This window comes from Colletotrichum costaricense, assembly GCF_030867565.1.
Source record: "Colletotrichum costaricense strain IMI 309622 chromosome Unknown Scaffold_3.1, whole genome shotgun sequence".
Classification (NCBI taxonomy): Eukaryota; Fungi; Ascomycota; class Sordariomycetes; order Glomerellales; family Glomerellaceae; genus Colletotrichum; species Colletotrichum costaricense.
The window spans coordinates 1,880,122-1,907,960 of NW_026848232.1; the positions used below are offsets into that span (position 1 = coordinate 1,880,122).

Sequence of the window (27,839 nt, forward strand, 5' to 3'; positions counted from 1 at the left end):
CTCAATGCACCCAAAAATTCCTAAACAGGACCTTTAGGGGAGCAATGGAAGGTCGATGGACGCTGCGCCAACCAAGTCCACGCGGCCCCTTCCCCCTAAACCTTTATGATAGTGTGGACAGGTGCGCCCACCCACCTGCGTGCCTTCCTTAAAATGCCCACGCGGTTGTATTAGTAACCACCCTGTAAAACATCTCCGATCCAATGACAACGTCAAGGAAGCCAATTACGCCGGAAATGGCCCGGTTGTATGATCCAGACCTAGAGAAGCTAATCGTCAACACGATGAAATACATGTATTCAGTCCCGTTGACAAACATGGACATGCAGGAGTTGTTAGTCGGTTCGTCAAAGTGAGGATACCATACACCAAGGATTTCGGGCCAACGGTTTGCACAACATTTTCCTCATTTATCATTCTAGTGCGTCTAAAGTGCTAAATACTAAGCCAAGGCAGGATACCCGGCTTTCCGCGGTTGATACCTTAGCCCTCCGCCCATCGCTATTATTCTGGAACATCCAGCGTTGTCTCCGCTGACCTGAATCGTTCAACTCCTCGGAAACGATGATCGTGACATGGATCACTGGCCTTCAAACTCCGCCATGTCTCTCTGTCCTCCATTCCCAACAATTACACTAATAATACTCCGTAGGTGTGCGCTCGCTGAGCATCCCCAATGCGAGCCTCCACACGCAATTTCCGCCGGACGAAAAATCAAAGAGAAAAAGGCACTCTAAATTTCTTCTCTATCGCATGGTCTTGCGCATAGAGCCGGGCTGGTGCTGCTCACTCTCCACCGCCAAGTCATAGTTCTCCACATCCGAAGCCGACTGCGAACCGCCCTTGCGGATCTGGAACGCCGAAGGGAACCGGAACCCGAAGGCCACCATGACGAAGAACATGAGCGTGGCGTCGAAGACGTACAGGGTCCACTCGTGACGGAGCGGGTATCCGTCGCCGCCGAGGACGTACTCGATGAGACGGAAGATGGATCGGACCATGATGCACGCGCTGACAATGTAGAGCATCCACAGGCCCGACTTCCAAGGCGAGTGGCCCGCCAGGGACGCCTGGGTAGGGTTCTTTGCGAGGCGCGAGTGGAAGACGATGGCGGTGACCCAGAAGATGGCGAAGAGCACAATCTGGATGACAAGGCCGGCCACAATAAGGTTCTGTCCCATCTTTTGGCTGCCGTTCTTGACCATGAGACCGCCACCGCTGGCCTGGACGAGGAAGGAGAAGCAGTCGCCGGTGACGAAGATGCGGGTGAGCCAGTTGATGCGGACCACCGACAGGGACTCGCCGTGGACGCTGCGGATGATGCGGCCGAGGGTCATGTAGACGGATGCCGCGAAGAGGGCGGGCGCGATGAGGATCGTGAGGGATTGCATTACGTAGGGTCCGACTTCGCCGGTGCGGTCGCGTGCAATGGCTCTGCCTGCATATCCGATGATTTCGACTGGATAAGAGATTTCAATGTCAGTCCAGGGTCTTGATACAAGATAACAATTGGAGGGTCGAAATTGGTCACGTACGGATACCGCCTATCACAAAGACGATGCAGAACCACGTCTTTGTCCTGGCAATCTTGTACGCGTGGAAGAGCGTCGCGAGGACGAAGAGGACCTCGAAGATGATGGCGGCGACCAGACTGGGCACATAGTGCCAGAGGTAGTAGCCGTTGTAGGACTCGAGGGTAGGCATCTTGTCAAAGTCTTGAGGTTTGCCAGGAATCGGTTACTGGTAGTTGGTTTGTCCTCCACCTTTTCTCCGTTCCCTGCCTGTTGTTGTGGGCTGTGAATTTTTCGTGGTATTTGATCGCGAGATTAGACTTGCTTCAAATATTGGCGACCGATGGAAAAGAAAGGACTGCTGATTTGCTGTTGTCGGTGGAAATCTCGTCCTAGGACCTCGTTGGTGTTGACGTTGTTGCTGGATATGTTGCCAAGGGCCAAGGGGGTGTCTCGAAGTTGTAGTCCATCTTTATAGCGTCCCCAAGGATGGGAGATGGGAGCGGTTGGAACTTGAGTTTGCTGCTGCGGCCACCGTATACGCGAACTCTCGAATAAAGTCTCTTTGACGGCATCTCCATACGCGTTTGTCGTGAACAACAGGCAAAGAGTCGAGATGTGTCTGACTATCAACGTGTGAGATCCAAGCTTCGCTGGTATCCACAGGTGGGGTCTGAGTCTTCCCCATAAGGATGTATACGTGGATTAATTGAGTCGTGATTGGCTCGTGTGTCCCACTCCCCTGCTAGCCCTGTGGGTGGATCTTACTACATATTCCTTCCGGTCGACGAATCACGTCCCATCCCATACGCGTACAGAGATTTTGGCCGTGATGTTTTTGCAATCACAGAGGCTGAGGGAGGCATGCCGGGACTCGTCACCCCACCACCCCTCTGACATTCAATCTCTTCACATTTGTACGGATATCAGAGTGTGAAGTCCTACCCAATCCAACTTTCCGTCGTTCGTCTGATGCAGGGACAAGGCCACGCCGATAAGGAACATCCCGTTCGGCAAGCTTACGTACCTCACGCAACCCCCCTTCCAGTCTTTGGAAGAAGCTGCATTTACGTGTATTTTTCCCCAGCAAAACTTGCAACACAGTGACCAAACACGAGGAAACTCTGAGTGTGGCTTGGCTAACAGAAAAAGGTCCATCAAACAGCTCCACGGGAACGGCGGCGATCGTGGAGCCATGCATACTTCGTAAAATCACCTGGCCGTCAACCTTGTCTCTCCATTTACTGTGCGCAATCATTTCGCTCTTCGCATTCACAATTTTGACTTCTGCGCCATTACTTCTAGTGGTGTAGACGAACGGTAGTCTGTAGAAATCAGGTTACCTTTGAGGCTTAGTCCGGAATCCGGCAACCGCTCAGCTGTTTTCGGACTTGACCGGGGTCTCGCTTTCGGTTCGTCTTGGCGTCTGCAGTGGATCTCTACCGTCGTTCCGCGCTGCCGGAACCTTTTTGCGTTGGCCGCGCTGGCGATGGGAACAGCGGGAGGCGGGAACGTCCTGTCGGTATCGCGAACGAGGCAGACTGGGCGGCGGACTTGGCTCAACTTTGGATGTCGAGATAAGCCTTTGCGTCACTGCATTGTCAAACTCAATCGCTTGACCTGAACATGGGATGTTATACTGTTGTTCGCGAAGGCGTGGCTGTGGTCGCCTTGTTCGACATTGAGTTTTCTTGTCAATATCGGTGAATGCTACTGTCACCACGTGGTGCGCTGCCATTACAAGATGACGCAAAAGCACACGATATGTAGTCATTTGCTGTGTACATCGCGACTAGGATACTCGTTTTCGTTCCCAGGCGCCTGCATCTTTGAGAACCTTCACTCTTCAACGACTGTTCAAAATACACGTCAGATTCCGTGCAAGTTTCGGTCCACGCATGTGGATAGTGACGACCTCTTGGTCGTTCCGCTGCAATGCTCTCCAAATCCGAGACAAACGCTGAAATGGGTATCGGCGGCTGATTTAAAAGTGTTGGATGGCAGTTCATTTCTATTTTAGGCCAATTGGAAAGTAATCTCCATAGCCTAGAATTTGTACTAGATTCTGTACAGAGTACTTGACAAAGTTTATCGTCACTTGATTGCTCACTAGCAGATACACGTATTTCTGGGGGCGGGTCCACTCCGAGACCCCAATACGTGGAACCCGGGTACTAGGGCCGCCAGACATTGCAAATCTTTATTTCCTCTATCAAGTCCCTTTTTTCATATTTGCTGACCTCAAAGACCTAGAGACTTGCTGACTCGACATTTTTCAGCATTTGATGTCTGTGGCCAACCGCTCATCATATCTTGCTGCAATTGTAAGATGCTAGTCTGTCAGACGAGCCAATGTGAGAAACACGTCCACAGCCCACTAGGTACGTTTATACATGCATTCCTCACTTTCTCTTGGTTGAAATACGGCCGAAGCGTACAAGCATGATTAGATTTTCAACGTCATACACGTATGCTGAATGACTCGGTGATGGCAGGAGAATCTGAAATTTTCTGTTGGGCCCCAAGTAAAAGGAAAACTCTTCACCTAGTGCGGATTTTTCGTTCTCTGTCATACTATCTCATTATGACAAGCCCATGAGTAGAACCTATACGTGTTGTGAGGGGACATGAGAATAGGTCGATCTTAAGAACTTCGAAATTTGCGATGTGAATTTGTGCGAGGGTTTCAGCTCATAACAGTGCCCGAGGCTCCAACCCAACCTTTAGCACAACCAGATTGGCAGTGCCCAAGGACAGCACTTCGAATTTAGTGATAGTTCGAACTCAATCTGGAGTATTCATCAATCTCTATCTTTGAGAAATGGGCTCTACGTGTAGGCTATCTGTCGTCTGCGGTGTTCCATGAATATTCTCGACTCGACTTCCCTTTCAGAGGTCAATCTACTTTGAGAGTAGCCAGATGACTAGGTATTTCAAGTGATTATTGTCTTTAAGAATTATTCACATGCATCCATCCTGGGGAAACCATACTAAATTACTTGAATCTCGCACAAGCTTTATATCAAAAGTTCTAGACCAGGTAGTGCAACAATGGGTTGGGGAAGTTGACCCTACGACGGGACTGGCTAGTAGAGCAACTGTGATATCGAGTCTAGGGGGGATGAAGATGAACCCTGGAGAACCGTGACCAGTGAAGGAGTAGGTACCTGAGCTTGGTCTTTGCTACTCTCAATGTTGTCCCTTCCTTCAAGGTCGCGAACCTCCCGCCAGTCCACGTGAGTCCCCACTATTTGGAAATCGCATGTGACAGAATGCTGAAACCATCTTCACGTGAGCAGGTCATCCAAAACGCATTTATGCAATTGGAAAACGACTTGCATGCAGAAAGAGAAAGTTTGAGAGCTGGAATACTGATGGTCTAAGGAGATACCTCTGAGCGTTTAAGCTCGTCTCGCCCCATGTTATGAACTTACCCGATCCCGACGTCACTGTGCGTGTGGCAGCAGATCAACCCCGCCACGCAGCAGGGATGTTGCGAGAACATGAAAAACAGAAAAAGCAATAAGCGAATGATGTCAGTACCTCCCTCACTATGGCTGCTGCCCGCCCAACTTTCCTTGACTTCTTCGATATCGAGTAATTCCAAAACCTTGCAATAGTCCGCAAGCAAATCCTACCCAGGTACTGTCAGACCTGCACGACTCGCTACCGAAATCTGGCAAGTAATCGACAGCATCCCTTCCTTCACCTTGTTCATTGCACTGTTTCGTCCCGACCGTACGGCACAGCACAGCGCAACTCCACACTTCATCCCACCTCAGCATTCCATTCCCCGAGCTCCAGCCTCAAGCGTCCCAAAGCTCCTCTTCGAGCAACCTCGCACGGCCACCGACGCCACACTTCACATAATGTCGTCCCCACCAACACCGCCCGACGAGAAGCAGACGGAAGAGCAAAAGCAGACCCAAAAAGAAAAGGTTCTCGCCCAAGCGACCGCCAAACTCGAAGAGGCACAGAAAGAGACCGAAGCTGCGCAGGCGCTTCGCGAGCGGGCTGAGGCGACCGAGGACCCGGAGGAGAAGAAGAAGATACTCGCCGAGGCGGCGGAGCACGAGAAGAAGGCTCAGGGGTCAGCTAAGCAGTCGAAGCGGCTGCAGAGCGGCGTGTGGCAGGGCGGCATCGGTGGCGCGGGCATCGGCGCCGGACTTGGTACGGGACTGGGCGCCGGGGTGGGTACGTTGGTGGGGGCTGTTGTCGGCGGTGTCACAGCTATCCCTACGACAGGGCTCGGGCTATTGGTTGGCGCTGGAACGGGTGCGATACACGGGCCTTGGTATAAACTGGAACAGGAGAAGAAGGAGGCTGAGGAGGCCGAGGCGAATGGGGAGGATGGGGAAGAGTCCGAGGATGGAGAAGGAGCTGAGAAGGCCGTCAAGGCCGGGTGAAACCTAGACCGCGGTCGTGTTTCCTCGTGTCTTGTCCTGTTTGTTTGGCGACGATACCATCTGACGAGAGCTGTATGATATACGGTTGCCAGCTTTTGCCTGTGGGATGCGATGGGTGATCATGGCTTACGACCGAAAACGACCATTGCATATAGCCTTGCTTTCAGTTTTCTTTTCCTTTCTGTCATTCTTCTTTCCATTATACCTAGCATAGCAACACGATCTTGGGTTCTTTTGGGGTTTAGATTTTCAAAAAGAGGTATAGGAAAATACGAGCTATACGTATGGGCTTATGCGGACGACCTAGAAACTTCCTAACGTAGGTGTCAATACTCGCAGTGAAGTCCATAGCCTCATGCTATTCTCGGCAGCGAGATTGTTCATGCTGTTGATTGGCTCCAGGCAAGTCACACATTAGGCGCAAGGTCTTGGTGATCAAGGACAGCTGAGATTAGCAGCCTACTGAAGGACGTATCTCGGAACTCGAGCATCATGGATGTAGGCCATATGACTGGTCGCTGCTGAAATATGTTGAAGAGAGAATTTTTGTCGAGACGCCGACAAGCTAAATCGATCCTTCGGCTCAAAAGGTCTATACATCGGTCTGTAAGGTACTTAGCTTACGTTGCTCTAATCTTGTCATTTGGGGATATGCAGAGTCCTGGTTTCTGTCGCGGACCGTCTTCCGTCTTCCGTCATCGGGCTCAAGCTCTCTAACTCTGCGAGATGCGTATAGGCATCAAGAAGCCCTTCTTTTCTGCTTCCGCTGATGCCTAGTTCAGGCTATGAAGTATTGACGGGGTTTTCCACTTTGCCAGGCGCCACCGTACAAGTGGATAGTCAGGGTCAACTGCGCTCATTCCAGATATCAAGATGGGGCATTAGCCTATGATTCTGATTAAACCGGGATGAAGTGATATAATTCTCAGTTCGGAAACGGAACGAAGGTATCGTGAATATCAAACACCTATTTTCGGCATCGCAGGATTTTCCATCGACCTAGGTTCGGAGGGAGCTAGAGCAAAAGTAGGGATACAAATATACTCAGGGCTAGTCCGCATGGCAAAGTCATGCACATATACCACGTTTATCAGTCACCACTTGGCTAGCTTGTAATTGGTAATGGAGTTTAAAATTAGACGCGGGCAGCGTTCATCTCAGCATCGGGGCGGTGTTTGCTGGCAGCCTACGAGCGAGCTCAGCCCCCGGCTATTAACGACCTTAGCTTCTGCGATATGTGCCGCACACGCATAGGTCAGACGCCAATTCCACTGTCAGCACGTTCTTTGTCCGCAGCTGCGCGGCAACGGACCACTCACGTCGCGTTCCTCGTTCGTCTGAGTGAGATTCTAGCGCCAACAAAGGATCTAGTGCCGGTTGGCAGCCCTCCGGGTAACCGCCGTCCCGGATCTGCGTGCCAGGCGGTACATGACAGATGAGGAACCTTCTTTCGGAGAGCTAGTGTCACGTAACAGGGATAGTAACCGCATCTTACGAAGTGCCCGTCACGTACTAAATCACGTGTCTATTTTAAATATTATATATATAGACCTTTTCTTTTTATTTATTTTTATTTTAATATATTAAGCTATTTTTATTATACTCCGTATACCTATTACTACGTACTATAACTTATAATAATTATAAACTTAGTTCTTAATTAAGACCTTATATTACGATAATATACTTATTAATACGATTTTTATAATCTTTTTAATATAATTAACGTATTCGTATTTACTTTAGCCTAAGCTAAATTAACTAGCTATAATAGTTAAATTAAATAGTTTAATATACTTCGTATTATAAATAAGGGCGTCGGGGTTTATAAATACGTCGACTTAGACACTTTAGATTTTAATATACTCTTCGACCTTTTTATAGCTCTTATTTTACTTTTTAAATTCGGATAATTAGTTATAACTTATAATAAAAAAGAACTATAAGCTTATTAAGTATACTATAAGGTATTTAAAAATAACTAAAGAAATTAGGAAATCCTTTATTAATAGTTTTTAAATATAATTCTTAATATAACCTCTTTAACTTTTTTAAGTATAAGTAATTTATAAAACTAAGCTAGGTTTTTTTTTATAAAACTAACTATACTACTTATTTTATATAAATAAATCTATCCTTATATTATACTTATAAAGAGGATTTATATACTTAAGAATATTTAAAAATAATAGGAGATTAATACTAAATATAAATAATTTAAAGCTTAGGAACGTAATATTATTAATATATATATTAAACTCCTTATTTAGTAATTAGTAAAATTAATTAACGCTATTTTTTATAAATATATATTTTAAAAAGCTACCGAGGACGGCTTTAAGTTTAATATATAATAAATTATTAAATAATTAAAGTAAGAACTTTAGCTTTTTAAAATAGTAGTTAAAAATGCGGTTTAAGAGGAATATTAATAAGTTTTTAATAAAGCGAGGATTAGAATTAACCTTTAATACTAGTATAAGGAGTAGTAATTTGCTTATTTCTAAGCTAAAACGTATAATATTTTAAAAATTAATAGAGAGATTGCCGTATTTAATTTCTTAGTTATAGTTAAGTTTAGATTTAACTTTATATAGGGCTAATATATATATAAAACCTTTAGCGAATTAATAGTTTTCGGAACGTATATTAAAACCCTCGAAGAGATTATATATATATTTAGCTTAGTAACCTAGGACGTATATATTAAAAAGCTTTTAGGTTAAGGAGGGGCTTATTTTACTTTTATTAAATACTCTAACTTAGTTAATAATATAAATAATAAGGGTAACGTTATATACTTTTATAATTATATATATTTATAGCGCTTTTTAGTATATTAAAAACTAAAATAGGTACTTATAAACCGAAACGTTAGTAAGTTATTAATACGGATATTAAAGAGTTATATAGAGAAAGTCCTTATTATTATTAAATTAAGTAAGTAGAAATTATTTTATAGTAAGCTTAAGAAAGCTAGATAGTTAAAAAACGATAGAACTCTTAAGAAACTTAGGTTTTTAAAAGGATCCTTTAACTAACTTATAACGAGCTTATTAATAAACTAGGACGAGGGCTACGTAATTATTATATTTATAAAGAGTTAGGACTTAGAAATAAACGTAATTTTTAGTACTTTTATAAATAGTATTTATTTTTTTTTTTAGAGTATAGTAATAAATAGCTATAGAGTAATATATTTAGTTAATAATAAGAGCCTATTTAAACTTAAAAGTTACGTATTATTAAGTAATAATAATTATATTAAATTAGGAATTATTATATTATTTATTATTATATATAGTATTTATATTATAAAGGGCGTTTTAGATAGACCTAAAGGAAAGGGAACTTATAATTTAAAGTTTTAGAACGTTATTTATATTAAGGGATTTTATATTAATATAGTTTTAAAGACTTTATTAAATAGAAGCATATTTTAATACTACGGTTTAAATTATACTTTATAATAAGAAACGTTTTATAAAAGTATTATTAAAAAGTAGCTTATTTAAAAGAATAATTTAGTTTTTTTTAAGTATAAGCTTTTTTAATCCTATTTTTTTTTATAAACCTTAAGCGTATTTTATAGAGCCCGGCTAGTATTATATTATTAATTAGCTATAGAAAATTCTATTACTCGTATTAACGTATTTATAAGAGATTTAATAGTGCGCTCTTTTAGTATTTTAAAATAAGTTATTTTAGACCTAATACTCTTTATTAATTATTATATAAGACTTAAAGTATACGTATTAAATTTTTATTATAAATTAAGTATAAAGTATGTATATTATCCGATACTAAGATAGTAGTTTTAAGAGGACTACTTTTAAAGAGAGCTTTATAATTATAGTACTATATATATTAGGATCTTTTTTATTTTAAATTATTTTTTAATAAATAATAATATATATTTATAGCTTTTAACGAATATAGTAAGTAGTTTAGGGGGTTCTTTTTAAGGATTAAAATAGAGGAGGAAGTGCTTTTTATATTATAGAACCTCGAGGTAGCGATTCGTTATTAAAAAAGGATTTTAATTTACTTTTTTAGAAGTAATAATAAGACTACTTTTTTAATTATAAACGTTAGATATGTATATAAAACGTAGTATAGCGAGCTAGGAATTAGAATAGAACTTTTATTTTTATATATAAAAGAATTAGTAAGTAATATAAAAAGAGTAGGTTAATTTATAATTATTAAAGCTCGTAAGATGCGCTTTTTTATAAATCTTTTTATGAATTTATAGAACGAAATAGTATTAGTAATAATTTTTATTTATAATATTATTTTACGGGAGGCTAATAAAGGAGATTTGCTTATTATAATAGAAATTAACTAGTAGAAGTAATATTAACGCTAGTAATAGACGGGTTATTAAGTACGGGATTTTAAATTAATAACTCCGTATTTTAATAGTTTTTATATATAGTGGTTTTTTTCCGGCTTTATAGGCACAAAAGATCGACCTTAACGGGATTACGCTTTTAAGGGAAATTATATAATACGGTATACTTTTTAATTATATAATATACGTAATGTGCCCTAAGTATGTGCTTAATATAATATAGTAATTTTAATATAAAAACCGCTATATAATTTAGGATAAGTAAGCTACTTTACGGTAGCGCTAGCTAAAAAGGTTAATAATAAAGGTCGGCCGTAATAGTTAGTTATAATAATTAGCTATAATAGTTAGAGGCGGCCTTTCTTAATTATAAAAGTTCTAAACTTTAATAATAACGTAGAGGTTTTTAGAAAAGGGTTAAATAGGCTAATATCTATTACTCTTTAGAGCTTATAAAGATTCTTTTTATTCTTATTACTTCTAATATTACCTAAAGCTGCTCTTTATTTAAACTAAATAAATTTACTAAATAAATTTATTAAATAAATTTACTAAATAAATCTATTAAATAAACTTATTAATATATAAACTATTACTCTAAAGATGCCTATCGATAAGTCTACCCCTCTCGGGCTAGGCACCCTCTTTAGCTAGCTTAATACTATAACTATCGTAACTAATATAAATATACCTAAAGATTAGTAAAGTACTTTTTAATAATACGGAATTTAGTTAAGTAATAGTACGAACGCCGTAAATAGCCGGGCTAATACGGACGTTAAGATTTAATATATTAACGTTAGCTTAGAAATTATACTTTACGGAGCTAAAAATCCTTTTAATACGGGCTATATTATAAATATAAAAGAATATATAAAGGGCTCCCTAACTCTTAATAAAAAGGAGTATATAATATAAAATCTAGCTACTTACGCGGGCTAGTACTAAGAGGTCTTATATATATTAGAATAAGTATAGCTCGCTCTCTAAACGGTTAGAAACGGGGGAAGGTCGGGAGCTATTTTAATTAGTAATTAAGTATAGAGCGTAATATACTTAGTTTTCCTTAATACGTAATATACGGTACGGCCCCGGTAGATTACTCCGTCGGGGGGAGTAGTTTTTATATATATAGTTACTAAGTATACCCTTTTTATAAAGATCGTAAGAGGGGTATATAATAAAAAGAGTTTAAAGTATTTCTTTATAAGTATATAGGATACCTAGTTAGATATATATTAAAAATATATAACTTATATAGGGTCTAGGTACCTATACTTAAGTAGGTATTTATTATAAAGAATATTAAGTTTAATAAAGAAGTTTTTTATAATCTTATATATAAGGAGTAAGCTATTATAAGTAAGTAAGTAAATTTAGTAATTTAAGAGATATAAGAACTTTTTAATACTAACGATAAGTTAGTTTAAGTATTTAGGGAAGTAGATCTAGATTTTAAAAATACTAGTATTTAAAATAACTTTATAGTTAAGGATAGTATTATTATTAGATTTTTAATTATTTAGGATATTAAGTAATTAATAGACGTATTTTAGGGTGCGGTTAATAAGGCTAAAGAGGTTAATATAGTTTTATTATTATTATTAACCCTTAAAATAACCCCTTTATATAAGCTTAAGGGTAGGGGTAAAAAAGGGGTTATAATAACTAAGTTATAAATAGCTCTACGTAGTTTATAATTTTTTTTATAAATACTTATATATATTATAGAGGTTTTTAAGTTTTTAATTCTTAACGGTTTTTAATAAAACGCTAGAGTATATAGTAAATAAAGTACTAATTATAAAGAAGTAATTCTTAATACTAAAGTTAACGTTAATAAGGAACTTTTATAATAAACTTTTATTATTATATAAAAATAGAGCTTATAAGAACTATTTTATTAAGTATTAAGTAAAGCTCTGTTAGGTTTTAGATATTTAAACTAGGCCCGTAAACCTCTATAACGCTTTAATAATAATATTTTTACGACGCTTTTATATTTAAATATAAAAAATAGCGATTATTATAACCGCCGCTAGGACTGCTTTTTTTTTATTTTTATACTTAATTAGTAAAAAGCTATAAAAAAAAGTAGTATAGGATATATAATATTTTATTAAGTAGTAAAAAGAGTAGTTTATAGGACTTATTTAGAGCGCTCCGGAGGAGTTTAGAAACTACGACTTATTAAAATTAATTTTTAAAGCTTATTTAAAAAGTTTAGTAATATTAAATATTTTTTATAATAATTATAAAAGCTACTTAGGGATGCTATAAACGTAAAAATAAAAAAGCTAAGGGATATTAGTATATAAGAGGAAGTTAATTATAATTTTAAATAAGGGATCTTATTTTTATTAAAGTAAGTATATATTTATAAATACGATACTAATAACGAGGTTTATAAAGTAAAAGCACGTATATATATAAGGGGGGATATATAATTACTTAACTTTTTATAAAATACGTACGCTTCGATGCTCACTATAAAGGCTTTTAGGCTTATAATAGTAATAGTTATTTAATTCGATTTTAAAATAAACTAGTATAATATTATTAACGTATTTTTTAATACGCTTCTTAAGAACGAGAAATTAGTAATTATTAAACTCTTAAAAAGATATAAGGTTATTAATAAAATAAATAAGCTTTAACGTGCTCTATATAGCCTCTAAAACTTACTAATTCTCTAGTTTTAAACTTTTACTTTTATATTTTATAATATAAATATAATATATAGTTACGAGGAGATCGATATTTTATTAAAACTATAGTTAGGAGTACGTTTCTTAATAATAAAAAAGGATAATATATTTATAAAAGAGAAAGCGCTATTTATAATAGCCTTAATAAGGGCTTAGGTTATTAGCTATAAGACGACTAATATATTAATATACCCCTCGGCCGAACGGCTATTAAAATAGTACGTATATTAATTATTATTTTTTATAAAATAATAACTACTATTCTTAGGTTCGGTATACTAAAGGGCTATTTTAAAATAGGGTAAGTACTAAACCTCTTATTTTTTAAGAACCTCTCTTTTAAGCTTCTTAAGGACTAAATATACGTTAAATAGGCTTAGAATAGTAAAGAGAACTATACTTACTACGGGGGGTATTTTTATTTTTTAGCGTTCTTTTTTACTTCTTATTACTTTTTTAAAAAGAGCTAGTTTTACGTTTTTTAGATTTTAAAATAATATTAAATATAAATTTTTAAAATAATAATATACGATATACCCTTTTTAAAAGGCTTATTATCCGAACTAGTTTTATTTTTATTCTTAAGCTCTAAGGGGGGGATAGGTAAAAGCTTATTAGAGCTCTTATTATTATTATTTATTTTATTATTACCCTTATTATAATTATTAAAAAAAGCTTTAAACTTAATAAAGTTTTTAGTATTTTAATTAGTAGCCTTAATATTTTTTTAATTAGGGAGGGAGAGCTTAGTAACTAGGCTTTAATAAGTAAATAAGAAGTTATAGGGGGGAGTAACGACTTAAAGGGGCTTATTAATATTATTACTTATCTAAACTCTTAATAAACTATATAATACGTATATAAGAGGTATTATAGAAATTATATAAAACTTATTATTATTTTTAGATATATTAAATATTTATATTTAGAATAAAATTAATAAACGATTTAATGGTATAGGTACGTACGTATAGTAAATAGGGGTACGTATAATAACTATAAAAGGGTTAAAAAAAAGAAGAAAAATAATAACTAAGTAATATTATAAGAATTTAAATATACGCGAGGTAGTTAAGTAGCCTCGCCCTTAGTAATTTATATATTAAAAATAATAGAATACGTACTATTCTAAATTAGGATTCTATTTATTTTAAATAAAAGAATATATATATAATAAACGTAATTTAAAAAATACGTATCCTTTACGCTTATTTTTTATTTATTTATATTTAACTAAATCGGGCCTTTATAAGGGTATTTAGAGGTTCTATTTTAAGTATAATAGCTCCTTAGCGGTCGTAATTAGGGGGTATATTATATAATAAGGATAATAACCGTATTTTATAAAGTACCTGTTACGTACTAAATTACGTATTTATTTTAAATATTATATATATAAACCTTTTCTTTTTATTTATTTCTATTTTAATATATTAAGCTACTTTTATTATACTCCGTATACCTATTGCTGCGTACTATAACTCGTGATAGCTAGCGTTGTTCACGCAAAGGAAGCTGGGAGATGAGCTTCCCCCAGTCGGAGGAGGCGGGTCGTGTAGGTGGAAGAGGATGCTTCCGTAGGGCTGTATAATAACGCCGTCAGCTGGTCACGATGACCAAAGACCCAAAGTAATAACATCGTACGACGCTGTAAATTATATACAACAAGAAGATGTCGCTGTCGGTTAGTGTATTTGTTCTCTCATCATCACACATTCGCACAAACAACCAAACCAACCTTCCAACTTTTCCTATCTTCTTTCCTATTTTTCTTTATTTCCAAGAGTCTTCTCTCTCGCTACGCATCCGAGTTCTACCTCTTACACAAATCCAAAATCACGGATCCAGACAAAATGTTCTCCATCAAGACCTTCTCCACTGTCCTCCTGGCCGCCGCCGCCACCGTCTCCGCCGCTCCCACCAACACCGCCGGCACCAAGACCCCCACCCGCACCTACGAGCTCACAGGCGTCACCCACTCCGTCGTCGCCGGCCTCGGCGGCCTCCGCTTCGACCCGGACAACGTCGTCGCCGAGGTCGGTGACATCGTCGAGTGGCACTACCTGCCCCGCAACCACTCCGTCGCCGAGTCCAACTTTGGCAATCCGTGCAACCCCTTGGCTGACGGCTCCTCCTTCTTCTCCGGCTTCAACTTCTTCACTCCAGAGGGCCAGTCCGCCAACGTTTTCCAAATCGTCGTCGAGGACAAGAAGCCCATCTGGTACTACTGCGCCCAGAACGCCGGCCAGCACTGCAAGAACGGCATGGTCGGCGTCATCAACCAGAACTTTGACAGCCCCGACTTCACTCTCGCCAAGCACAAGGCTTTGGCTGCGCAGAAGGGCGATGCTGTCATTCCTCCTGTTCAGCAGGGTGGCTTTGTCATCCCCAACCCGAACCCCCTTGGAGGCTTCAAGCTCTAAACATATGGTCTATCGATGATTAGGCCATTTGATTGCGGGAGCTATTGGGCCGTCATGGCGGCAATTGCATGTGCATTGAGCGGGTTGCACGGTACGGTCAAAAGGGAATTGCATCTGGCGGCGGTAAATTTCAGAAAATTTGAGCTATCTATTGTCTTACAACCTTCGATTCTTAGCTTACTTCAGATATATAACATTCTATAACACTCATTCACTCTCTGAATTCCATCAATCCCTGCGCATTCATGAACATCGAAGGCTTTTGAACACGAAATGCGGCTACCAAAAGATATTGTACTGTGAGTATGGTTCCCCTAGGTGGCATGTTACAAAAGTCGTAGACACCTCGTGCAGTCGCTCAGAACAAAATGAAGACAGGACAAAAGTGCCTCATAAGTAGGTCTAGGATGCTTTATGTTTATTCGACTTAGCAACCATTGCTAACTCCGCGATTATCCCCTGAAAGGTGTCAGCCGCTTGCATACGCTAGGCACTCTTGTTTATAAGCGACTTTGTCGGATAGATCAAGCCTGTGAATACGACGGTATCATCGGGAAAAGAGCCGAAGACGACGGGTAATTTGTGCGGGGTTCAAGACGATAGACAAACCACATATGAACGCTCAACCCCGCCCTAGGATACCTTAATCACCCAAGATGGCATCAAAATCAGACCATTGAATTGGTGGAAGAAATGCAGTGAAATTGCTAAGAAATCGTTCTCGGGTTCGCCCACAATTATGCCACAAGCAGAACTCTGTGTATTGCCGACAGTGCGTAATCGCCAAGATGTACCTTGGTTGGAAAAGAGACTTAATACAAAAGGCGACTTAACGCCCAGGGCTACTCAATCAAACTCGAAGTGCTGCGAGACAAGATCCGACATCTTCAGATTGATCACGTTCGTCTCAGATCTCCCAATGCGACTCTTCGGCCTCGTCTGGCTGTCAATCGTCACACTGGCGGCCCAAAGCCAGTCTCAGGAGGTCAACAAAACCTTCAACAACCCGATCCTCCCGGGTTGGAACTCTGATCCTAGCTGCACTTTTGTCAAGGAATATGATAACACGTTCTTCTGTACTGTCTCCTCATTTCTGGCTTTCCCGGGTGTTCCCGTATACGCCAGCAAGGACTTGGTAAATTGGAGACTTGCCAGCAATGCTTTGACGCGACCGGAGCAAGTGCCGGAACTCTACCGGAACTCGGGACAGAATGAGGGTATTTGGGCGTCTACAATCAGGTTCCGCAACGGAACGTTCTACCTCATCACATCGTACGTCTCTTGGTATGAAGGGTGGGGCCCCAAGATCTTACTCTTCACAACCACCGACCCATACGATGATGCCTCGTGGACGGGCCCCCTTCGCGTCGAGAATCCGGCAAACGATATTGACCCGGACATCTTTTGGGACAATAACAAGGTGTACATGTCGGTGGCTGCCGGTATCTACATTAGCGAAATCGATCTTTCGACGGGCGCGGCAAAGGAGCCTATCAAAGTCTGGAATGGCACCGGGGATCGCAATCCCGAGGGGCCGCACTTGTATCGCAAAGATGACTACTATCATCTGCTGATTGGAGAGGGTGGAACGGAAACAAATCACTCTGTAACGATTGCTCGAGCGAAAGAGTTGGCAGGACCGTACGAAGGAGCTCCGCACAACCCTATTCTAACGGCCAAGAATACCGACTTGTATTTTCAGACGGTAGGACACGCTGACCTCTTCCAAGACGCCTCCAGGAATTGGTGGGGTGTCGCGCTGGCAACCAGGTCAGGTCCCGAGTGGGAGATTTACCCAATGGGGCGCGAGACTGTTCTCTTTGCCGTCAAATGGGATGATGGGGGTTGGCCAGTACTTGACGAGGTACTTGGTGTAATGGATGGACCTTTGCCTCCCACGAACAGAGATATCCCCGGCAATGGTCATTGGATCAACGAACCTGACGTTGTCGACTTTACGCCGGGCTCGGAGATTCCCAGGCATTTTATCTTTTGGCGTCCACCAAAGACAGATCTGTTCAGAGTCTCACCGGAGGTGCATGCCAACACGCTGCAGATATCTCCTTCACCTGTCAACCTTTCAGCAACACCAGAATTTAACCCAAAACGAGATGGTCTCGGATTCATCGCACGCAAGCAGAGTGCTACGCTGTTCAACTACACCGTCGACGTCTCATTCCAGCCAAAAGTTGAAAACGAGGAAGCCGGCATTTCGGTCTTCTTGACCCAATTCCAGCACATAGATTTAGGCATCGTGAACTTGCCAGCTTGCTCCAACCAGTCGCTTGTTCCGAAGTTCCGATTCAAGGTCGAGGCCTCAGGAAAGCCCAACATCACCGTTCCCGAGATAGCTCTCGTGACAGTGCCCAAAGCCTGGAGATCGGAGCCGATAAAGCTCTCCGTATCTGCTATCAGCGACTCAAAGTATGTTTTCGGCGCAGCTCCGGCTTCTCGCCCAGAAGAATATCTGGAAATTGGATCGGCGAATGCGTTGATCGTTTCTGGAGGCAGTGGCCCGTTCACCGGTAAGCCCCCCAACTCCGTCCATTGAAGTTCTGATGATTGACATGGCGATCCTGTAGGCACCATTGTCGGGGCGTATGCTACTAACAATGGGGGTGATGGGATGACGCCCGCATACTTCAGTCGGTGGAGGTATACTCCTGTGGCACAAAAGATTAACCACGATACTCTTGTACCGGCGACTTAGAAATGGGGGTTTGACATCAAAGCCATCACTTATCCTAGTCTGGCGAATAATCACGCATTCCACTTGCACTCGATAAAGAGATTCTTGCCAATATTACACTTGATCTTCAAGCCTTAAGCTCCCTTCGAATACTAAGTTCCAGTAGGAGTTCTATTGATTTGGGTTGGCGTTGTAGCAGCGGCGGTAATCCGGAGATATTTGCCGAAGTGAACGGCTTTGAAGTGGATACCAGCAGTAAGAGCCGGCCGAGACCTCCATATTTCCGGCTGTCTGCTGTAAAGTAACACGTCATCAGAGGGGTCGCATCATTTCCATCATCATTAGAACTTTACCATCGCCACATAAGATACACATAATACCTCATCAACAAAACAAGCTAGAGAACGCTGAGCCACAGTCATCTGGCATATTGTAACTCTAGTTCAACTTCGTGCTACTTGGCAACATGTCAAATGTGGACACATCAATCGCCGCGCGTACCACGGGTGCCGCAGCCGACTTCGCAGCAAAGCACTTGGAAGAGCACCCATTGAAGCTCTACGGCGGCTGGTTCTGCCCCTTTGTCCAGCGATCATGGATCGTCCTCCACGAAAAACAGATTCCCCACCAGTACATCGAGATTAACCCGTACAAGAAGGATCCCGAGTTCCTAAAGATGAACCCTCGGGGGCTGGTCCCGACCTTGGCCGTTCCTATGGATGTGAAGGGCAACGAGCAACGACCGCTCTACGACAGCACTGTGGTTTCCGAGTACCTTGAGGAAGCATATGCCGGGAACAACTATGGGCCGCACCTTCTTCCGGAGGCGGCGTATGACCGTGCGAGGTGCCGGTTGTGGATCGATCACATCAACTCTCGCGTCGTGCCGGCATTTTACAAATTCATTCAACACACTCCAGAGAAGGAGTACAGCATCGAAAAAGCACGTGATGAGTTCTTGGGTCACATCAAAACTTTGACTGCACAGATGGATTCCGAAGGTCCCTGGTTCTTGGGAAAGACATTCAGTCTCGTGGACGTGATGATAGCCCCTTGGGCCATGCGTCTGTTCCTATTCGATCATTACAAGCCAGGAGGACTTGGGATCCCCTCTGAAGGGGAAGGCGGCGATGATGAAGCGGTATGGAAGAGGTGGAGGCAATGGTACGATGCTATCAAAGAGAGGCAAAGCGTAAAGGACACGCTAAGTGACGGTGATGCCTATATTGAGGTGTACAAACGGTACGCTGAGGACAAGACCAACTCGGGGGTGGGACAGGCAACAAGAGGTGGAGGAAAGTTGCCTTGAGGAGATCTCTCTGATCAACAGCGACTATACAACCCGCCACTATCTGCCCCATATGGTCAAGGTAGCCGGCGGTATTTGTATAGACCCCTCAACGGAGCGAATGCCGGGCTTATACCAATCCCTTGGTTTCGATTTTCCGACAATGCATCTCGACAATGCATCTGCAACTAGTCATTAACTGATCACTAGACCATTTCACTTAGTCAAAGGAATCAAGGGGTGCTCCGTGATAGGACCTAGGCCGAATCCCCGCGATGCTCGTATCACTCGGCGCATTTTTCGTACCTGCCACCCGTTGCCCCGACTCAGACTATCATCGGCCCCCTCTCCGACTCAACCCATCCGGATTCGAAACCGACCAGTCGCTCAAAGATCCGTCCACCCCCACAAACATGACCCAAAACAATCGGATTCCAAGGCCGGTTTTGGTTTCAGCGAACCTTCAATCTAGCCCGTCATCACGGACCCCCGAGATGTGCCACCGGAAGCGCACACTGCATGCACACCTATCTTTGTCACCTCGTGACAGCCAGACATGAATGCCTGTGCTATCTTACCCCGCGTTGTTAAGCGGGGTATCGATAAGCTGGCATCGGAATCCACGTGGCTGTGTGTCTATTGAGTTTCCAAAGGAGTATACGCATTCTGACACTTCCGATGTCATTGGGAGCGTCTGATGGATCAGCTATGCGTTGGTGTGTAGGAAAGGGAACTGGTACGGCTCACCAGGATGGACCACGATGTGCCACATGCCACATCATAAAGGCAATGCGTCCGCTCTAGTAGATACTATTGAGTTCAAGTCAGAATAATCATCATCACATCAGTAATTCTCACCATGAAGCCTTCATACTGCAAATCCTCCCTCACGGCAGGAAAGCCTGTTAGCCGCCATGTCACAACCGCATTCTCAAAGACGACTAGACCAAGGTCACTCTCTACAGCACCCCTAGTTGCAGACAAGGCGACTGGTATTGTCACACCTTCTACTTTGGCAGCTCTGCCCACACCAGTTCTCATGAGGTCTCTTTTGGTCTCTGCCATCTCCTCAAAGCCTATGCTCCTCGGCCCTTCACTCGCAGCGCTATCATTCTTCACAAGACCAAACAGAGGATTCTTCACAGATGTCGACAGAAATCCTGTTCTTCACTCTTTGCTCAAGAGCGTTTTTTACAAGCAGTTCTGTGCGGGAGAGACACCAAAGGAGACGCAAGAGACCATGCGGCACCTGAGATTTATGGGTTTCCGCGGTACAATCCTCACATACGCGAAAGAAACAATTTTTGATGCAAAGACGAACGTGGAGCACGGCTTGGGTATCGAGTCGGAGGATCTGACAAAGAGTGGTCTCGATTCTACCATCGAGTCCTGGAGGCAGGGTGTTTTGGAGACTGTCGATCTACTTGGTGATGGCGATCAACTTGCTCTCAAGTAAGCTAAAAATCACTTATACGCCTTATGATACCTGACAATTTGCTAACATTGCCAACTCGCAGACTTACAGGAGCCGGCCCTCGTGTCACAGAAGCTTTTGCCGCAAGGCAGCTGCCTCCCCAACAAATGATGCAAGCCCTCGAAGAAGTGAGCCAAAGATGCAAAGACCGTGGCGTGAGGCTCCTCCTTGACGCCGAGTCTCAACACTTCCAATGGGGCATCTTCCTTGCAGGCATGGAACTGATGCGCAAATTCAACCGCGACGGCTACGCTACGATTTACAACACTTACCAGGCATATCTCAAGAGCACTCCGACCACCCTGGCCAAGCACCTGGAGATGGCCAACCAAGAAGGCTTCACGCACGGCCTGAAGCTAGTCAGAGGCGCCTACATGGGCTCCGACGAGCGGTCCCTGATTCACGACACAAAGAAGGATACTGATAACGCCTACAACAGCATCGCGCAGGGTGCCCTTAGACGGCACATTGGAGAATATGGAGCCCCGGGCGGCAAGCCGTTCCCCTCGCTCAACCTCTTCCTGGCGAGTCACAACAAGGAGAGCGTGGTCACGGCGCACAAGCTCCACCAACAGAGGCTAAAGGAAGGACTCCCGACGGTGCCGGTTGGTTTCGCGCAGCTGCAGGGCATGTCGGACGAGGTCAGCTTCTCGCTGCTGGCGCTCAAGGAGGAGGGGAGCCAAGACCCTTCGCCGCAGGTGTGGAAGTGCTCGACGTGGGGCAGCATGGGCGAGTGCGTGGCGTATCTTTTGCGGAGGGCGGTGGAGAACCGGGATGCCGTTTCCAGGACGGTGGACGAGTATGCGGCGCTCAAGGCGGAGGTGGGCAGGAGACTGCGGTCTAGATTCTTCCGGTCTCGGACTGTTGGCTAAAGATAGCAAAACGATCTTTCTTCGTTAATCGTTAATCTTATCTGACATGTGTGGGTCTCTCGTGATATGTTCCGAGTAAAGAGACTCAGAGAGAGAGAGTGCCGTGACTCCGTGAGGTCGATGTTGTGTCGGATGGCCTCCCGTATATCAACCCCACTTGATTAGCTTCGTGGCGGGGGATCTCCCGTCCAGCGCCGGTGTGAGGGGTAGCTACTAGGACCAGGGTAGCTTTATCGCACTCGATTCACATCAAGATAGTAGGGGGAGGGGCATTTCTTCAGTTCAACTCAGAGCAGTCGGCCGAAAAAGGTATTGGACAAACAACAACTTCAACCAAGCGAGAATTAGCCCAGATTCCTCTCAACCCCCAGCCTCTCATCAGCCGGCAAACAGTACACATCTCACATTAGACCACAAGAGTCAACATGGAAGCATTCAAGGATGTCAAGCTGTGCATTTTGGGTTGTGGTAAGTTACTATCATATGAGATTGATCGTTCGAACTACCTATGCTAATCAACCGGTACATAGGTAACCTAGGGATTCCCATTCTGAAATCACTGCTGGAAGACAACACCCTCCCCATCACTCAATTCATCGCATGTGTTCGAAGCGAAAAGTCTGAAGAGGCCCTAAAGACACGCTTCTCCAGTGCAGGAGACAAGCTCGTGGTTTCAAGGGGCGACAACATTGCGGCCTTGCAAAAATCGGATGTTGTAGTGCTAGGAGTGGACCCCGCGGATGTCGAAGAAGTTCTGTCCAAGCCGGGTACGAAAGAGGCTTTGAAAGACAAGCTTCTGATCAGCGTAGCCGCCGGCTGGACTCGAGGCAAGCTAGAAGCTACGATATACGGAAGCGAGACGACATCCGAGAACACAGAGGACCGGGCTTGGGTCGTTCGGACGCTCCCCAACATTGCGGCTATGGTCTCTCAGTCCCTTACTGCGATCGAGATCTCGGAGCCATCAGTGCCAGCCAAGTACATGGAGCTCACCGAAGCCATCTTCAATAAGATTGGCAAGACGGTGAAGATTGCGCCGAAGCTGATGAACGCTACGACCGCCGTGGGAGGATCTACGCCAGCCTTCTTTGCAGTCATCGCAGATGCTCTCATCGATGCTTCCGTTGCCGTCGGTGTTCCAAGGGATCTTGCACAGACTATGATCTTCCAGTCCATGCTGGGTAGCGCGACACTCATGCAGAACGGTCTGCAACCAGGCAGCCTGAGAGATCAAGGAACATCACCGGAAGGGTGCACAATCGGAGGCCTGATGGTCTTGGAGGAAGGGGCTGTAAGAGGGCACCTTGGAAAGGCTTTGAGAGAGGCTGTGACAGTCGCTCGTCTCATGGGTAGCGATCCTCACCCTAATGATACCAGGCATTAGTTTAGAGGTCGGACTACCTGCAATACAAAAGTTGCATCTTCACGCATTGCGAGTCACGACTGAGAAATGGGATTGTCACCGCAAAAAACCTTTCAATGCTATTATCTCGTCTATTTTCTAACCAGTTGCTATGTGTATGCTGAAAACCATTGCTGGAAGAAAGATCGCAACTCCAAATTTGCCAAACACCCGATACCAAACGCTGGTATAATTCTCACACATCGCATCACGATCGTCGACGGCATGTGCTCCCGCGTCCGCGCAACTCGATTAGAGAACGGTAGCCTGCTTTGCCTCTCGTAATAGTCCAGCGCAATCAGATGAATCGGCGATGCCACGACTTGCGACAACACGGGAACCGTCAGCTGCGTGATTGTCGCCTTGGCATGTGGGGAAGACGTGACAGAGTCCGGGATTGCTGCCGATATCCAGTTCGGGAGCGTAAACGACCCAAAGATGGTGACAGCGTCTCTGACGAGGAACGTCGCCGTCGCGGCTCTGGGAAGCTTGCGTGGGGCCGCCGCCACCACTGCCTTTCCCACCTCGGAAGCGGCGCCGGAGGAGGAACCAAAGATCTCTGCGAAGCGGAGGTCCTTCCACACCCCGAGGGGTACGTTGACGAGAAACGTGGAGGCAAAGGTAGCTGTGCTCGCTGCGGCAGCTGCACCGTCGAACCTCTCGGCCACGGTGGTGGCGGCGTTGGCTGTGACGTAGGTTGCTGCGTACAGGGTCCAGACGATCCCGAGGGGCCGGGCGAAGAAGAAGCCGCGGGGTCGACGGATGGCGGAGCGTAGTTGGGCGTGGAGCCCTCGGATGAGGGGCCGCCCTGTTGTTGTCCGCTCGACTACCGCTCTGCAAACGGTTTTTGTTTAGTCAATGAAATTCCAAGGGTCCTGGGCAGATTTATCTTACCGATCTAGGATTGTGATTGCCGGAGAGATGAGGATTGCGGAGATGGTGCCAGCCGCGAGGTCACCCGCCAAGTTTCCCCAGACGGAACATGGTTCGTGGTCGTTGTGTTCCAGACCTTGTTGAGTCTCGAGCCGAGTCATTCTCACAAGCGTTTTGGGTAGGAGAGCGCAGATAGTCTTCCATGCTTGGTAGACGTGGCTAACGCCTTACTTATCTCTATTCTACACCCATTGCATACCCACAACTCCGCTAATTGAGACAGATGTGCTACGGATGGCCCGTGATAGATAGCCATTTCCTGGATTTAACAGCATTGTGACTGCTTCAAACTTGTCTTCCAAGTAAGTTGTGAAAGCTGAGCCCCACAACTAATGTTATCGATTTGTCTTCGCCATGACGCCGTATTTCCCAAAACTTATCAATCAGAACCCATGGCTGTAGCAGCGTAATCGGACTTGTCTCCGTGAAGCCATCGTCGACTACGTAGAACCACCATGTATCAAGATAGGACTCTAACCGCGATGGAGCACGGGAACAGACGCCGCCGGATGCAACTGTCAAAGACCCCCAACCTCCGATTTTGCGGGGAAATGCACCATGACTCCGCACCGGCGGGGGCCCTGCATGTAGATATCGGCAGGGCGTCCGCAACCCCTCCGCTCCGGGATCTACCCCCGTCCGATCTCGGCATGATTGTGAAGATGACATCGATTGTGATCTTGATTGGTTCACGATGCCATATAGCTATCGGGAGCTTGACCGGCCTAGTGCAGCAGCCATTGTCAAATAAGACGATGAGACTGCGAAGCTGTCATATGATCTCAAGCAGTATCAGCAAGCTCTCCTCATCAAAAGCACAGGTTCATCACCCATGATCACCCCATCGACACTAAAGACGAGATCTTCGTGTATCATTTTCTATCTTTGAGCTTTATACCCATACAATCAGTCAGAATGCAAGTCCACAGCGTCATGAGGTCTGCGAGACCAGTTGGATCTCTGAGATCAGGATTGCGCCCTACCACAGCCCCGGTCGCTCTTACACAAAGAAGGACGAAGGCGACTGCGCCATTCAGACTTCCCGACCCCAGAAACGAGCCCAACGTGAGTTGTAAACCGAATCTGAGGAGGCACGCTCAGGGATTGGCTAATGATCATTTTGCAGCCCACATACACAAAGAACTCTCCCGAGCGCGCAAAGCTCGAGGAGGCCCTCAAGAAGCTGCGCACCCAGCTGCCCGCCAAGAGCGACCTTTTCTTTGGCGGCCAGACCCAAGTCGCGGCCAAGTCTTTCGACACCGTTCTTCCCTCCGAGCACAAGACCAAGTTCTCCAACTTCCCCCTCGCATCCAAGGAGCAGGTTTCGTCAGCAATTGAGTCGGCGCTGGAGGCAAAGGAGAGCTGGCAGAACACCCCCTTCGTCGACCGGGCTGCCATCTTCCAAAAGGCGGCAGAGCTCGCCGTGACCAAATACCGCTATGAGCTCATCGCGGCGACCATGCTCGGCCAGGGCAAGAACATGTGGCAGGGAGAGATTGACGCGGCTGCCGAGTTGGCCGACTTCTTCAGACTCAACTGCAACTTTGCGGCAGAGATTCTCGAGAAGCAGCCCACCCGTGGTTCTGACGGCATGTGGAGGTATGTGGATCAACCGATGATTTTCAATGAATTTGATACTGACAAAAACTTTCAGTCGCCTGGAATGGCGTCCTCTGGAGGGTTTTGTCTACGCCATCTCCCCCTTCAACTTCACTGCCATTGGCGGTAACCTCATTTCCGGCCCCGCGCTGATGGGCAACGTTGTCGTCTGGAAGCCTTCGCCCAGCAACATCTACGCCAGCCAGATCCTCTACAACATCCTCCTTGAGGCGGGTCTGCCCCCCAACGTCATTCAGTTCGTCCCCGGTGACGCCGAGGAAGTCACTGACGTTGTCCTTAACCACCGCGAATTCGCCGGCCTCAACTTCGTCGGCTCCTCCGACGTCTTCCGCTCCCTGTACGCCAGAATCGGCGAGGGCATCGGCAAGAAGACCTACCGCGAGTTCCCCCGTGTCGTCGGCGAGACTAGCGGCAAGAACTTCCACCTCATCCACCCGACCGCTGACATCGAGCACGCCGTCAACCACACTATCCGCGGCGCCTTCGAGTACCAGGGCCAGAAGTGTTCCGCCACCTCCCGCGTCTACCTCCCTGAGTCTAAGGCCGAGGAGTTCATCTCCAGCTTGAAGTCCAAGGTCGAGGAGATTACTATTGGAAGCCCCGACGGCAAGCTAGATGCCTTCATGGGCCCCGTCATCCACGAACGCTCCTTCAACAAGATCAAGAACATTATCGACGAGAGCAATAAGGATTCTTCCCTAAAGCTGGTGGTCGGCGGCACCTACGACGGCTCCGACGGATACTACGTCAACCCCACCGTCTACGTGGCCGACTCTCCGGACCACCGCCTCTTCAACGAGGAGATCTTCGGCCCCGTCCTGGCCATCTCCACCTACCCCGATGCCGAGTGGTCCTCCACTCTGAAGAAGGTCGACCAGAGCGGAGGCGGCTTCGCCCTGACCGGCGCCGTTTTCGCTAACGACAGACGCGCCATCCGCGAGGCCGAGGATGCCCTGCGCTACTCTGCAGGCAACTTCTACATCAGTGAGTTTACCCATGTTCCCTTCCCCACCACTAACGTCAACGTGTATCCATTTGCTAACTCCAAACCCTCTCTCAGACTGTAAGACCACCGCTGCCCTGATCGGCCAGCAGTCCTTCGGCGGTGCCCGCGCCAGTGGCACCAACGACAAGGCAGGAAGCGCAGACGTCATGCGTCGCTTCGTCAGCCCCAGATTGATCAAGGAGGAGTTCTTCCCTCAGACTGAGTTCCTGTACCCTAGCAACAAATAAGTGCAGTGTGTGGGATACCGAATGGGTCGCGGTCACGGTTGCATGCAAAATGGCGCATTGTGTAATTTAGGGATAGTCAAAAAATGAAGAAATTTTACATTCACCCCATTTCTTGAACATTAAGAGTCCTGCCGCAAATTCGCAAATTGCGCAAAATAGCGAAGCTACCCTTGTCAAACACCAACCTTGCATCTTAGTATCGTCCCGGACGCAAATGCTCTGATTCATTGGGTCAGGTACGGAGACTTGAAGCAACTATCGTCCCACTTGCCAGAGGTGAATTGCCTGGGCGGCGCCGAAGGAATAGGTGGCCTTGGTTTGCTCCATTTCCTGTGGGCTTTAGAAGTGACGTAACATGCAGACTGAGTGTTACGGGAATCACAATAGCGGTAATTTGGTCTTACAGAATGGGAGTCACATACTTGCAAGTCTACTACCTACACAGTACATACTATCACGCGTTAGTTCCACCAGCGATAGGAAAACCAGGAACGTGTTCCTTGAAACCATGTGATATCGCTATCGCAAACCATACTCTCGTCTTTTACGTCTTGATCTCGTTGCCGAACATTACTACGCAATCATGAAAGCTTGTGGCTGGGCGGTAAGATGACCGGCTGGATGGCCGGCGTATTGGTAAAGTTCCACCCGAGTCAGTTTGACCAATCAAGCGAAGGTTGACCACCGGGTCAGCTCCCGATGTCTCTTGAACAGATATCGGCTCACCATCCGCCTTGGTAGCCCAGAAATAGAGCCACGCCTCTTGTGCCGCAAACAAGTTCCAGGCAATTCGAGTTGCCGGGCCGTGAACAGAGTAACACGGCATTGATTCCACCACGGCCACCACCCCGCTCGGCGCGGCTACGCTAACCAACTACCCCATGATGGAGATAGTGCCATGAGTATCTCCAGTATCTTGGATCCGA

At 44.8% G+C, this 27,839-nt stretch overlaps 8 protein-coding genes across 8 annotated transcripts; 6 read left to right on the forward strand and 2 right to left on the reverse strand.

The window, feature by feature from the left end:
* Positions 1–746: 746 nt before the first annotated feature.
* Positions 747–1,704, reverse strand: CCOS01_03450 (RTM1; the record flags this gene model as incomplete). Its single annotated transcript, XM_060451636.1, has 2 exons — positions 747–1,459; positions 1,536–1,704. 2 exons carry the CDS (start codon positions 1,702–1,704, stop codon positions 747–749), a joined length of 882 nt encoding a protein of 293 aa, XP_060317901.1.
* Positions 1,705–5,380: 3,676 nt separating this feature from the next.
* Positions 5,381–5,917, forward strand: CCOS01_03451 (uncharacterized protein; the record flags this gene model as incomplete). The annotated part of the gene is made up of 1 exon (XM_060451637.1): positions 5,381–5,917. One exon carries the CDS (start codon positions 5,381–5,383, stop codon positions 5,915–5,917), a length of 537 nt encoding a protein of 178 aa, XP_060317902.1.
* An 8,915-nt stretch (positions 5,918–14,832) lies between these two features.
* Positions 14,833–15,402, forward strand: CCOS01_03452 (extracellular serine-rich protein; the record flags this gene model as incomplete). Its single annotated transcript, XM_060451638.1, has 1 exon — positions 14,833–15,402. The coding sequence occupies one exon, from the start codon at positions 14,833–14,835 to the stop codon at positions 15,400–15,402; it is 570 nt and encodes a 189-aa protein (XP_060317903.1).
* A 739-nt stretch (positions 15,403–16,141) lies between these two features.
* On the forward strand, positions 16,142–19,400 carry CCOS01_03453 (arabinofuranosidase; the record flags this gene model as incomplete). Its single annotated transcript, XM_060451639.1, has 3 exons — positions 16,142–17,927; positions 18,113–18,120; positions 18,534–19,400. The coding sequence occupies 3 exons, from the start codon at positions 16,142–16,144 to the stop codon at positions 19,398–19,400; spliced, it is 2,661 nt and encodes an 886-aa protein (XP_060317904.1).
* An 838-nt stretch (positions 19,401–20,238) lies between these two features.
* CCOS01_03454 (proline oxidase) lies at positions 20,239–21,725 on the forward strand (the record flags this gene model as incomplete). The annotated part of the gene is made up of 2 exons (XM_060451640.1): positions 20,239–20,831; positions 20,897–21,725. 2 exons carry the CDS (start codon positions 20,239–20,241, stop codon positions 21,723–21,725), a joined length of 1,422 nt encoding a protein of 473 aa, XP_060317905.1.
* Positions 21,726–22,150: 425 nt separating this feature from the next.
* CCOS01_03455 (pyrroline-5-carboxylate reductase) lies at positions 22,151–23,109 on the forward strand (the record flags this gene model as incomplete). Its single annotated transcript, XM_060451641.1, has 2 exons — positions 22,151–22,193; positions 22,256–23,109. The coding sequence occupies 2 exons, from the start codon at positions 22,151–22,153 to the stop codon at positions 23,107–23,109; spliced, it is 897 nt and encodes a 298-aa protein (XP_060317906.1).
* Positions 23,110–23,237: 128 nt separating this feature from the next.
* On the reverse strand, positions 23,238–24,161 carry CCOS01_03456 (uncharacterized protein; the record flags this gene model as incomplete). Its single annotated transcript, XM_060451642.1, has 2 exons — positions 23,238–23,961; positions 24,022–24,161. The coding sequence occupies 2 exons, from the start codon at positions 24,159–24,161 to the stop codon at positions 23,238–23,240; spliced, it is 864 nt and encodes a 287-aa protein (XP_060317907.1).
* An 814-nt stretch (positions 24,162–24,975) lies between these two features.
* CCOS01_03457 (1-pyrroline-5-carboxylate dehydrogenase) lies at positions 24,976–26,913 on the forward strand (the record flags this gene model as incomplete). Its single annotated transcript, XM_060451643.1, has 4 exons — positions 24,976–25,125; positions 25,187–25,659; positions 25,715–26,664; positions 26,741–26,913. 4 exons carry the CDS (start codon positions 24,976–24,978, stop codon positions 26,911–26,913), a joined length of 1,746 nt encoding a protein of 581 aa, XP_060317908.1.
* Positions 26,914–27,839: the final 926 nt, after the last annotated feature.